The sequence below is a fragment of the Ostrea edulis genome, chromosome 6 (genome assembly GCF_947568905.1).
Source record: "Ostrea edulis chromosome 6, xbOstEdul1.1, whole genome shotgun sequence".
Lineage (NCBI taxonomy): Eukaryota > Metazoa > Mollusca > Bivalvia > Ostreida > Ostreidae > Ostrea > Ostrea edulis.
Window position 1 is genome coordinate 24,695,251 of NC_079169.1, and position 13,943 is coordinate 24,709,193.

Sequence of the window (13,943 nt, forward strand, 5' to 3'; positions counted from 1 at the left end):
TCACCAGAAATTCAAACTTTCTCAAAGAATATAGGCAGAACCTGTGAAAAGGGAAGAAAATCCTTTTTTGCACTATCTGACATAGGATCCCATTTTCTTAACCGAATGACTGTATCTCATTTATATAAAACAATCGTTATGCCTACAGTGCTTTATGGATGCCAACTCTGGAATAATATGACCTGTTCAGACCGCCAAAACCTTTGTATTTTTCAACATTAAATCTCTGAATTTACCAAAATTATGCAGATCCGATATATGCGAGTCACTTTTTTTTTTATGTATTGCCCATCAACGCAGAAATAGATACAAGAAAACTACTGTTCTTAGGCAGGCTCTGTCGAATGGACATTAAACACTACCAAAGGAAATATTCTTGACCCGATTATTTTCTTATTGGCAAAACCTTTCAGAAGTCCAATATGGTTTTATTCCATACGTTATTAAAACCTTACAAACATACAATCTTACCAATTATTTAAGCACATGACTTGACAACGGATTCTTCCCTGATAAGTTATCCTGGAAAAGGATATCAAGAAATACCGTATCATTGTATCACGAAGACCAGTGGATGTGCAGTCTGGATTTCCATTTATTCAGACAAATATTTTCAGCTATAGCGACAATTTGGAAATTAGCTAACATTGAACTTTACAAATTCATATGCAAAATATACACAGGTACGCATGTAAATTCGTTCACGGATGTTTTCTGTCATTCGTCTTGTTCATGTCCAAGTACCGCCAGCACACGAGAACAGTAGTGGAACGCCATCGATAATAGCTTCGTGTCGAACAGTGTGCAGAACTCTGTGGGCTCTAGGAATTTGAATGGTACCTTGTTCTTGGTGGCCAAATATTTACACCTTTAAATCAGATGGATGCCACATCATTCCGTCTGCTGAACTTTAAATTGGTGCGCATAGCACTTCAGCCCTATACTACAGATGCTCACTGCAGTAATCATATATATTAAATATGCCTTGGCTTTAAAAGGGACAGCTGCTACCATATGTACTCATCTATTGAGGTGTGTATCCTTGTCTATTTTTTTTTTGGTTATATTGTGTACATAATGATGGGTTTTTTTGTTGTTGTTTTTTTTGCATGTATTTGTAATTATATTGATGTAAATATGTTTTCTTTATAATCTCGTAAGGGAGGAAATAAAGTATAAATGAATGAATCCTTTCAGTATCAAAAACGTTAGGGCGCTGGGGTGGGTGGGTGGGGGGGGGTGTCAACCGGTATCTCTTATCTGAATGTAAAAAATACCTAATTTTGCATGTATAAATGACGGAAATTGACGTGAAAAAATGGGGGGGGGGGGCAGCCATGTACTAAACTGAAGTATTAATGGCAACAATATGAATGCATGCAGAATCACAGATGTGCACATCAACATTCACACACCTGTACCGAACACACTAGTGAAACGTTTCAAAAGAATGAGAACATGTTTCTGATCTTTAGACCAGTGGACCACACTACATCGACTATGGTAGACTTCAGACAGTTAGGGCCATGGTTCTTTTTATGGTGTTTACAGCATTTGCACCAAGCTGCAAAAAAGAACAAACACTGCATTTGTTAGGAATAACATTAGTATCGAATGATGTCAAAAATTAGGCAAGAATGTATTTGTAAGAGCAACAGTTTCACATGTCTTTAGAATGAAACCGAGCGATATATTTACCGGCACTGTTGGTCCATTATGTTGTATTGATATATGTCAACGCGTGGTAGAAATGAGATTCTATGGCTTCCAAATGTGTGTCGAAAGATCAGATCTGTATAGGGGGTTTAAATGCGTTCGATATATTCCCATTAGAAATGTATGCCTGCACTTTTTATTTTCCGTCATTGCAGAAAATAAAAAACTAAAACCAGTGTATTTGATTTGGAGAAGCGCTGACACTCCGATAGAAGGGAGTGTCCACCGCCCTGCAGAGATTTTGATTAAAAACTGTAATTACATACGTAACTGGACACTAACGTGTGTCGCCTGTAGAGTGTTACACGTTAGGCTGCAGAGCCTGATTGAAAGAGAATATCTATCACTTTCACTCTTTCCAGTTACATAGATCGTTTTAGCCTTTTTATACGTTCAATATGAACTGAACATGACGAATATTTTTTTAATTTACACATATAATGTACATGTATTATCTTGTGTATTGTCTTACTGATCCCGCAATGAGAATAACAGTACACTGCTACCTGTTCACCGGCCAAAGCTTTTTTTTTTTCATATCGACGTCACCTGCTGTAGATGAACTAACATAGATTTATACCTATTCTAATGATGAGCGTTTGGCAAAGGAACGCTCACCACTTCACCTTAATGATAGGAAGCGCCAAGGGCTGGATCCAAAGACGTCGCCAGCATGAAGCGAGTGCTCCAACACTGAATTCATACTGGCGTTTGTGAAGTACTACGAATGGCACGACAACAATTCTATTATCTATTCTAAAATCTTAATTTCAAATCTGCGTGCTTTAACAAAACATATTATTTCTTATAATACATGTATATTCAATCTTTTACTTGAGACTCGCGTGATCACATAAGTAGTTGCATAAACTGATCTCTTCTAGCTATTAATTCAAAACATGGTGTGTACTATGAATATTGAAAGGTTAATATTCTAACTAAAAGACATGCAAACGCACTACTGTGGTTATTACAGGCAAGCATATTTATCATTTTTTCATGAAAGAGATGACATTGACTAAAAGTTGAGTTAGGCTTTAATATGAAAATATGTTATATTCAAAATGAAACATTCATCCAAATGTCAATCAAGATTCCTTTCATTCAGAAGATCTTTGCAAAATCTAACTACGCATTCTATTGTAGGCTTCTATACTGGCTGCAACTTCCGGTGGAAGATTGCGTGATCTAGAGGCTTTAGAACTTGTGTCTGGTACCTGATCGTTGAACGTTTTCTTGTGAGCATTATCGTATGCCTCTAATGCGGCCACCACTTCCGGTGGAAGACCACGTCGTGAAGCGGAGGATCCAACTGGAGTACTTTCATCCTTCGCTGTCACATCTTCTGTAGATGCTACTATTACCGGTTGTACAGGACTAATATTATTTTGGGGACTGGCTGGTGAAGCTTTGGGATTCGTTGCTGGTTTTCCCACATTTTCAGCAGTCGCTGGCAATACCGCTGCTACAACAGGGGGGTTCGGACTAGATGATGGTGAACTATTGTAACTAGGAGACGGAAGCGATATCGAGGGTGACGGGGAGGGAGTCTTAGATTTCACAGGAGACGGATTAGCTGGCTGTTTATCGTGTGACACAGCTACCGGTGCGATCACGATGTTATCATCAGGTGTGATGTCCTTTGGTGTTGGAGTTCTCTTATTTTCTTCAGGACTAGAGTTATGTGCGGATTGATTTTGCGGTGATGCTCCCGCCACCAATGGAATAAATGCGACTGTATTTGTATCAGGAGAAGGTGACGATGATTTTTTTAATGGTGATGAGGGAGGAGGGGGTTGTGTGTCATCTTGTTTAGAGTTATTGTCCGATTCTTTTACTAAAGCTCCACCGACTACCACTGCAGCTATTGGATCTACATGTGTTGACAGGGCAGAGTCTGGTTTAGGACTAGGTGTATTCTCTTTAGGTTGAGGCACAGGGGTTTCTGGTGTAGGTGACTGTTTTTTCACTGGAGCCACAACTGAGCCACCAACCACAGCACCAGCCGCAAATCCTGCTAAAGGCAATATGCCTGGAGAGTGTCTATAGTTGTGACTAGGTGACGGAGATCTGTGCCTCGGGGAAGGGGATCTGCTTCGAGGAGACGGTGACCGTCGCTGGGATCTTCTCGACGGAGGTGAAGGCGATCTCTGTCTGATGTGATCGTTTCCGATAACCACGGCAGCAGGTGCGACATTGTACGGTGGGGGTTGTAGATCGTCAGTATGCTCAGGTTCTGGCAGTGGTGACGGTTGGGGTATATCTTCTTTGGGAGGGATTTCCGCTGACCGTTGATTTGAAATATCCGTGACAATCCTTTTGGGAACTATTTCCACTGGAGTCATTTCGCGAATTGATGGTTCGGGACTTGCGACAGGAGTTGTTTGTGTCCATCTAGAACACCGCTTTTTATGCTTTAAATCATCCGTTTCTGTGGCTGCTGAGACCATCATCACGGAAGCACCGACGGCGGGTCCATTTTTCTCGGCCTCATTCACAAAAGTTTTCTCTTTTTCTTGCGCTATCACAAGAGGGGTTGGATGGGACGGAGATTCATCTCGGATCGGCTGTTGTTCCGTTGAAGGTTCCCGGTTTTCCATTTGTTGAGTTGGAATAACTTGAGGTTCCTCTTCTTTGAAACTAATATGCTTCAAACTTGCAACAGATTTTTCTTTTTGCTTTGAAGTTTCTCGTGCCTTTCGAATGTCCGTCCTCTTTTTGAATGGGTAATAATTCTCCTTTGTAAGTTTATAATCTACGTTTCCTTGATAAATGGTCGATCGTCTAGATAAATAATCCATTTCCGGGGATTTGTATTGCGTCATTATAGGCTTATAATCACGTCCTTTATAGTCTCGACAGCGGTAATCTTTTACAGGAATATGTGGTCCTAAAGGGTCTTCATAACACACATACAGTTGGGCCCACTTATAATCCGGTGTCCGCGGTCTTTTTTCTCTCGGTGGAAGGGGAGTGTCAATCCTTGGAGGTGGAGGCTTTGGTGCTGAATAAAAGCGAGGTTTGTATTCTCTCACTTCATACTCCCGGACGTTGTCGTAAGTCCTCAATTTGTTGTATGTGTGACTGTTGTTGTAGTTGTGCACTTTGAGTGGCTGGTGCGCTTTGTTGTAAGTGTGTGTCGAGTCGTACGTCCTCATTTGGAAAGAATGGAAAATGGGTTTATGGACCTGGTAGTCAGGTCCCGTCCCAAATACGGGTTCCCCCGGAGGGTTAAAAAGATCCGGCATGGGTATTTCTGAAAGGAAAATTACGCATGGCATTTACAAAGTAAAATCAATTCCCTTTTATCAGAGGGCAAACTTTGATAGTTACCTGAAAAGGTATGTAAACTGCAAAATAACAGTATGGAACTAAGTTTAGATATGTATTAACGACAATGGGAATGTTTGTATTTTTACATACAAATTGTGTTACTTTCTTCTACATTGATATTACAAGACGGACAGAAAATATTCTTCTCAAAACACTTAAAATCTCATATATAAAACTCATGCAAACGATTCTGTACTATTTTGAATTAACACTGTGTACATGTATTACTTACATTTCGAGCTTTCTCAACGAATTTCTCTCTGCAAACAGGATCAGATACCTATATATCTCATTACCATTAAATAAACAATTTATTTTGCTCCTTCTGACGTCAAACACGCACAGGCAATCAAACTCTCAAAGCGTGACTCCCTTTTGTTGTTTTCCTATGCCGAAATTTAAATTCCTGTCACAATCTTTTCTTTTGATTCACTGATTTCAATTTTATTTCTTCGTGACAATCTCGTTCCGTTCGCTGGTAATTTTAAAGTTTCTGAATATCCATTCGTTTAGGAATATCATGTCATATAAATATTTACCCTTGCTAGGGAACAAAAAAGTTATTTTTAATTTTCCGGAGCCATGCTTGTTTTGTGGGATATCGGTTGAAGCCCTTTCTTTAATAATCTAATTAAAGATTTATTTTTTACATTTATAAGAACTTCATTCCGATAAATTGGGCTACGCGTCATCCGAGTTGAAATCAGTACACTAAGTAATGAAATTCATTCAACACCATCGAATATATTCTTGAGTTTATAGTTCATATATTACGTCTCTATTGTATCATACCGTGACACACCATTCATGAAGGTTAAAATAAATAATCCCTTCCCTGCTCTCTCTACTCTTACTAATCAATATAACAAAAGTACTGAAACACATAAATAAAAAAGATACATTTATTCAGTTTATATTAAAACACGTTCTTTACAAAGACATTTTTAGTAGACACCCGATTTTCCGTAGCATAGACCCCTAAGGCGCGGTGCACAGCCCACAGTGCTGGGGACAGTAAATCTTAGCCGCTTGTACATTAGCGCATATATTTATATTGTCCAGAGCATTGCAGTCCATCTTAGGGTCATCCTGACAGCCTGGAACATTAAATGTAGGGTTACAGTCTTACCATAGCACATAAAGTCTAACAACTAACGGGTATCTAAATTCTTCAATCTAAAGCTGAAGGTGATGTTATACTTCATTTCTTGGTAACGTCCATCGTCCGATACTCATCGACTGACCTCATCGTTTACTCATCATTATAAGTAGAAGAGGAAATCAGCTGCGGGTATCCGACGATGGGCAAAACCTTGTATTGGTCAACATTAGTGAAATACCTAAGAACAAACGCAATCACCAGCCCATGTCCTGCTATACCTAAACACACGCAATCACCAGTCAGTGCCCTATCATACCTAAACACACGCAATCACCAGTCAGTGCCCTATCATACCTAAACACACGCAATCACCAGTCAGTGCCCTATCATACCTAAACACACGCAATCACCAGTCAGTGCCCTATCATCCCTAAACACACACAGTCACCAGCCCGTGTCATATCATACCTAAACACACATAATAAGCAGACCGTATCCTGTTATACCTAAAGACACACAGTCACCAGCCCGTGTCCTGTTAAACCTAAACCTAAACACACACAATCACCAGGTCGTACCCTGTTATACCATACTCCCCGTCGAGGCCTCATTACGTCACCTACGAATATATCTCTCCTATGTGACGCAGTACAATATACAGATTTGTATATTGTGAGTCCGCGATTATCACGCAGGCAAATAACACTAAAGAAGTAGTTCGTAGTTAAAAGTTTGAAGATATTGACATTAAGAGCATTAATATAAAAGTATGGATTTTATTTAAACATAAAATGATCAAAAGATCATTAAAAAGTAGGGAGATTCTGTTCAAATCATTGTGTAAAGTAATGAACTTGATGTTTACGTTCTTGTTTGGTTTGTAAGCAAACGAACTCTGGCGGAAGGTTGCCTGTTATACCTAAACCTAAACACGGACAGTCACTAGTCCGTGTCCTATCATACCTAAACATATACAATCATCAGCCCGTGACCTATCATACCTAAACACACACAGTCACTAGCCTGTGTCTTATCATACCTAAAACACAGAATAAGCAGACCGTTTCCTGTTATACCTAAACCTAAACACGCACAATCACCAGTCCGTGTCCCGTTATACCTAAACACACAGTCACCAGCCCGTGTCCTATCATACTAAAACACACCAGCCCGTGTCATATCACACTTAAAAACACATAATCACCAGTCCGTGACCTATCACACCTAAGAACACATAATAACCAGTCCGTGACCTATCACACCTAAGAACACATAATCACCAGTCCATGACCTATCACACCTAAGAACACATAATTACCAGCCAGCGTCCAGAAATACCTATATAGCTACGAACATACACATTCCCTGTCCATGGTCTGTTCTACCTAGGGACACCCACGATCACCAACTTGTGTCCCGTAAAACCAAATGACACAAAATCACTAGCCCGTGTCATTTAAAGACTATATCACCGCGGTTAACAGCGCATTTAGACCCTTTTTTTGTAAATGGTTATACGGACTTCGATATTATAGGATTAAACATTCTTTTTGAAGAATTTATCGATGTGTAAACTCCGGACATTTTACTCACAAACTGAATAAAAGTGTGAAGCACTTTTATGTTAAGTTTGTGAGTAAAATGTCCGGAGTTTACACATCGATAAATTCTTCAAAAAGAATGTTTGATTCTTATAATTCCAATTCATTCACTTTAATAACAATTGCAAAATTTTGAATAGTTTCCCTGCACTATGTTATTTGTTTTCAGGCGTGTATGAATACATCGCGTTCTCGGGCTTATTGATGTATAAACTCTTGTTCAGCTTTATTTTTGTCCAATCAAAACAATTGTAATAAATAACATTGAAATTATATGTAGACAATGGACTTAACCCATGAATCTATTCGTTATTTCTTTTAGAGTCTATGTCTCTAACTCACTGCGTTCTATCGTTTGTGTGGTAGGGGTAGATTTAGACACCTGATATCTCACAATCAATCGAATTTGCCCAAAATCAACTCCACCCCGGATAGGAACCCGTTCCTAATGAATTGAATGTAAAACTTATACGGTACCAATTTTGATGCACCAGATGCGCATTTCGACAAATAATGTCTCTTCAGTGATGCTCAACCGAAATGTTTGAAATCCGAAATAACTATGAAGTTTTAGAGCTAAATATAGCCAAAAACAGCGTGCCAAAAAAGTGGAGCCAAATTCGTCCAAGGATAAGAACTATGCATGAGGAAGATAATCCTTAATTTTGAAATGAATTTCTAAATTTTATAACAGCAATTAAATATACATCCGTATTTTCAAGCTAGTAACGAAGTACTTAGCTACTGGGCTGTAGAGACCCTCGGGGACTAACAGTCCACCAGCAGAGGCCTCGACCCAGGGGTCATAATGTAAAACTTAGACGGTACCAATTTTGATGCACCAGATGCGCATTTCGACAAATAATGTCTCTTCAGTGATGCTCAACCGAAATGTTTGAAATCCGAAATAAATATGAAGTTTTAGAGCTAAATATAGCCAAAACAGCGTGCCAAAAAAGTGGAGCCAAATTCATCCAAGGATAAGAGCTATGCATGAGGGAGATAATCCTTAATTTTGAAATGAATTTCTAAATTTTATAACAGCAATTAAATATACATCCGTATTACAGTTCCCTGGAGGTATTTATCACTACTGAGTATAAGTCGTTAATACAGTATCGTAAACGTCCTGCAGAAGTCGTCATTACTGTACTTCCCAGTAACCAGATAATGTCTTATGCAGATAATTATAAAATTCATTACATTACATACATGTATATCTTACAGTCACTTACAAGAATCAAGTATCACCGAAGATACCTGTAGTCTGTATAAATTTGTACGGTACATGTACAAACCTACGTAACGGTTGATATGGTGTCCTGTACAGGCAACACTGCACTGGTAGTTAACTGATTTCCTAAGCCTCTATTGGTGACCCGTCCAATCAGAAATCACTAGGGAACCAATAAACGTCTATAAAATTACACTGGTGACCCGTTCAATCAGAAAGCACTAGGTAACCAATAAACGTCTGTAAAATTACACTGGTGACCCGTCCAATCAGAAATCACTAGGGAACCAATAAACGTCTGTAAAATTTCACTGGTGACCCGTCCAATCAGAAATCACTAGGGAACAAATAAACGTCTGTAAAATTACACTGGTGACCCGTTCAACCAGAAATCACTAGGGAACAAATAAACTTCTATATAATTATACTGGTGATCCGTCCAATCAGAAATCACTAATTTTAAGATAGCTTCTATACACCTTCATAATGCCTATTCCTGGTTAACCGTCAAATCAGAAACCTACATGTATATCAGTAGTTAACCGATATAAACCTATATCAGTGATCTATTCAATCCGAAATCAGTAGTTAACCAATATAAACCTATGTCAGTGATCTATTAGTTATGTACATGTAGTTAACCGATATAAACCTATGTCAGTGATCTATTAGTTAACCGATATAAACCTATATCAGTGATCTATTAGTTAACCGATATAAACCTATATCAGTGGCCTGTCTAATCAGAAATCAGTATGTACATGTAGTTAACCGATATAAACCTATATCAGTGACCTGTTCAATCAGAAATCAGTAGTTAACCGATATAAACCTATGTCAGTGATCTATTAGTTAACCGATATAAACCTATATCAGTGGCCTGTTCAATCCGAAATCAGTAGTTAACCAATATAAACCTATGTCAGTGATCTATTAGTTAACCGATATAAACCTACATCAGTGACCTGTTCAATCAGAAATCAGTAGTTAACCGATATACTCTATAAACCTATACCAATTACTTGTGTAGTTAGACTTAGTTACCTGTGCTGACGTGTCCGTGGGAACCATGACCTCCATGGACGGAAGATTTGTCGATTAAGTTACGGTTACACAGGGGCGTGTCACAACATTTGACCTGGACTGTCTGACCCTGGCGCTTAACGACGTCACGCTTTCCAATCACGTTACCAAGTAATGCGTCACATACCTGAAACGGTGAGACACGTTATCAAGAAAGAATGGGATATGTGAAGTATAAAAACAAATTGTAAAAATTCACAATGCCGCGGTTTAAAACTAAACGTTAGCATTGATACTGTAAAATGGGAGTGTCATGGTGTTATTTCATGGCTTTCTTTGGGCGTTTTGATTTCATGATCACCGAATAGCTAACACTATTCTCACGGTATACATACTATTTACGCATAGACAAAGACATGATAATTTTCATTACATTTTACATGTAGAAGAGCATTACTTCCTGAAAATACGTTTATATTGAATTATGTGGACCTTTTTTGCATTGGGCAATAGCAATATAGCAATACGGTGATTGGAACTTTTAATAAGCAATAATTCAACCACCCCTTAGCGTAGAACAACTAAACGGTAAATAACCAAACTAGGTAAAACTACAGCCCACACTGTGGTTCTCTCCAGAAATTCTAAATCCTAAAAACAATTGTATTCTATCCAAAATATCAAAATTTTATCCAATACACACAAAATGGTTTGTGAAAAGCAGTTAAGCAATATATTCTTTCAGGGCAACGCTTACATGTAATTTCCAGCGTCTTTGATAAGACGAGAATTTAACTTTAATAAAGAATGTCCCCAGTGAAGCCTTTAAGAGACATGGACACGAATTAACCTGAAATTTTTCAAATTTTATTTTTCCATTTATAACGTTAACAATGATTGACTAAGGTATTTCTATGGTCAGCAAAAATTTGAATGTCAGTTGGTGGGTTACAAATGAGATACAGCACACGCAATTCTTTGTTATGTAAACAAAACTCGTGTCATGTTTTGCTTACATGTACATAGGTTTAATATACTAGTAAACGTTTCATTTACAGTAGATGTTTGTATTTTACACGTTTATACTGAACACAATTAAACAGTTTCCAGTATTCATCACATCTTATTTTGTTTTAAACATGATATTTTCTATTAAACAATCTATATGTAAACAAAAACATGGCACGAGCCTTGTTTACATAACAAAGAATTGCGTGTACTGTATCTCATTTGTAACTCACCATCTGACATTCAAATTTTTGCTGACCATTAGAAATACCTTAGTTAAGTATTGTAAACAATGAAAATGGCAAAATACAATTTGAAAATCTTTAGTCCAAACCGTTCATGTTCATGCCCCTTTAAGCTACTGACGGTAATCATTTATCTGAGGATATTAATTATACAGTTAAGTATAACATGTATTTTCACATCTTAATACGCTTGAATCCCTTTTCAATTCAGAGTTATCTTTCTCTTTTAAACAAGATATTGGATTACAGAAGGACATATTCAATAACATTCACTAATTTATGGCTTCAACTTTGCGAAAAAGTCCCTGAGTTTTGTAAATATATTAGTAAAATCAAAAACACCTGATTTTTGTAAATGTCTTAAAATTAAAAAAAAACCTTGAGGTTTTCCCCTTCTACAATAGATAAACTGGTCTTTGAAATGCCTTGCTGTATACATAAACCCCAATATCAATACAGAATTATGATATTGAACTAACCAGTTTACTTTGACACGTCAGTGAGAATCTGGTCTGTCCGTTGGCGATGTACGCTGCCTCTTCACACACCTGCATGCGAGAGTAGAAAATAATTCGTCACGAACTAACAGAGAACGATGGAATATTATTCCGTGCGATAGGTGATAGTAAAACGATAAAGTGTTCGTCATCTGTGCAATTTGGGAGAAATGTTTCATATGAAAGATTCAAGTTTCAGTATCAATACTATCATATAACATGGTTACGATGTAGGTGTGTCATCGACGTCGTTATAGATCATGCTCATATTTAGGAAGAACCAAAGAAGGGAATGTTTTGTTTCTCCGTGTTATTATATTTTATGCTACGATAGATGGATACATATCAAATGGATACCAACTGACATTCTGCCAAATGTTAGCTTCAATTTGGTACCCTTAAATACAATGTATATACACTTATTTTCTATTCGTTCTAACCTCCATTCCAATTCATTCGTTGCACTCACAAAGTGTACATTTCCGACACATAGTATAAACATGTACACCTGTATATTGCAACCAACATGTTGTTTGCTTTCTTGTGTGGCAGGTGGGCAAAAGAGCTAGATTGTTATAAATATTACTGCTGGATAGGGACTCCCAAGGTGCATCATCAACCAATCACAAATACACATTCAATAAACTACGCACTGTTAATTGCGAATAAATAAATTTTATATGATTTGCACTATTTTTCCCTATAATAGATAAACAGTTGTTTGTTACATAGACATTTTTGCAATAAATGTGTTAACAATTATCAATTTTTGCCATTTCAATGGATTACACGCTCACTCCGTGAACAGTGATCAATCTCAATAACTCCTGTAAAGATTTAATAGCACGAGCATGGACCCCTGGACACACTAGAGGTGGGATCAGGTGCCTTGGAGATTTAAGCATCCCTGTTGACCGGTCAAATTCACCGTGATCCCTCTCTCTTGACCATCTAAATGAAGTAATCCCTAGTAAAAATCAGTATGTAAAGAACGGCTTTACAATTGGTATGGGACACGTAAGACATCATTCGACCTAACGACAGTTTGTATTAAGTAATCTGAAACAATCGCCCTATAAAGCAAAAATGGTAATGGTGGAAAAAAGAGCTGAACAGACTGTAAGTCACATGTCCGCCATAGTGATATGCCCGAAGATGACGAAGATCAGAGGCCAGAAAAAGAACAGAAGGACGGATGGACCCATTGAATCATTCCAATTCCAATGAACTGCAGGAGATACTGTACTAATAAAAACTATAGAAGGACAAGTATGGACGGGAAGACTAATAGACACACGGACCATTACACATTGGCAGACTGACAAAACAGGACGAACAAACAAAATATATCTTCCCTGGAGCGATAGAAAACTGAGAAGGGTGACAAAATCTGGTACCGTTTGATTCACGGCGGGTGTGACCGGTCAACAGGGGATGCTTACTGCTCCTAGGCACCTGATCCCACCTCTGGACTGGTGTGTCCAGGGGTCCGTGTTTGCCCAAATATCTATTTTGTATTGCTTATAGGAGTTATGGGATTGATCACTGTTCGTTATCTTCACCCTGCACCAATAACACACAGATTAATTTCTTCAATCTGATCCTGACCAGACTTACCTCCCCTGCAGCACACTGAATTGCTTCGTTACACGTGATCGGGTCTGCCAGACCGTCACAATGGTAACACTTTATACCATGTGCTGCAAATGAAAATGAATAAGTGAACACTGTTGCGACAAACGAAATATGCTTCAAAACCTGACAGGAAAGTTAATCATCCTTAGTGATAATATGCATTTCGAAATCGTTAAACTAGCGGGAAAAAGTTGATTACAACAGGTGAATTTACCTCTACACATAATAGCGACATCCTTGTCGTGGGTACAGGAATTCACACCAAACCTATTGTGTGTACAGACGTCAATGGCCGTCTCGTTACCCATGCACCTCACTCTGTCCAGCCATATAGAGGTAGGGGGAGTCCCAAAGCTTGTAGCGGACATCACAGTGGGGTTGTCACTTAAAAGAAATACACCAGGTTCTTGTCATTCCTTACAACTTAATTAATGCTGCATGTACAATTGCGTAACGTTATATTGAAGCTTCAATAAATTGCAATATTTATATTTCCAATGTTTTTGTCATTGATATCTTAACAAATGGAAATGATAGCCGTTTCCTAAT

General features: G+C 38.2%; 2 protein-coding genes across 4 annotated transcripts in view; both read right to left on the bottom strand.

The window, feature by feature from the left end:
* Positions 1 to 577: 577 nt before the first annotated feature.
* On the bottom strand, positions 578 to 5,582 carry LOC125683230 (serine/arginine repetitive matrix protein 1-like). Of its 2 annotated transcripts, XM_048924168.2 has the most exons (3): positions 5,282 to 5,582; positions 2,934 to 4,972; positions 578 to 1,564 (listed from the first exon to the last, which is right to left on the bottom strand). In XM_048924168.2, exons 2-3 carry the CDS (start codon positions 4,962 to 4,964, stop codon positions 1,511 to 1,513), a joined length of 2,085 nt encoding a protein of 694 aa, XP_048780125.2. In that variant the 5' UTR covers positions 4,965 to 4,972; positions 5,282 to 5,582; the 3' UTR covers positions 578 to 1,510. The 2 variants fall into 2 exon arrangements, with proteins under 2 accessions (XP_048780125.2, XP_048780124.2); XM_048924167.2 differs by having other exon boundaries at positions 578 to 4,972.
* A 355-nt stretch (positions 5,583 to 5,937) lies between these two features.
* The window catches only part of LOC125683229 (deleted in malignant brain tumors 1 protein-like), a 29,459-nt gene continuing 21,453 nt past the window's right edge, over positions 5,938 to 13,943 (bottom strand). For both annotated transcript variants that reach the window (XM_056142131.1, XM_056142132.1), the window contains 5 exons: positions 13,609 to 13,778; positions 13,377 to 13,459; positions 11,742 to 11,810; positions 10,031 to 10,196; positions 5,938 to 6,146 (listed from right to left, as the gene is read on the bottom strand). In XM_056142131.1, the coding sequence (XP_055998106.1) occupies positions 6,028 to 6,146; positions 10,031 to 10,196; positions 11,742 to 11,810; positions 13,377 to 13,459; positions 13,609 to 13,778 (607 nt within the window). In that variant the 3' untranslated portion in view covers positions 5,938 to 6,027. The remainder of the gene's footprint in view (positions 6,147 to 10,030; positions 10,197 to 11,741; positions 11,811 to 13,376; positions 13,460 to 13,608; positions 13,779 to 13,943) is intronic.

Bases quoted from the DNA above. Each gene is read 5' to 3' on its own strand.
- LOC125683230 (XM_048924167.2), bottom strand. From the start codon at position 4,964: ATGCCGGATCTTTTTAACCCTCCGGGGGAACCCGTATTTGGGACGGGA.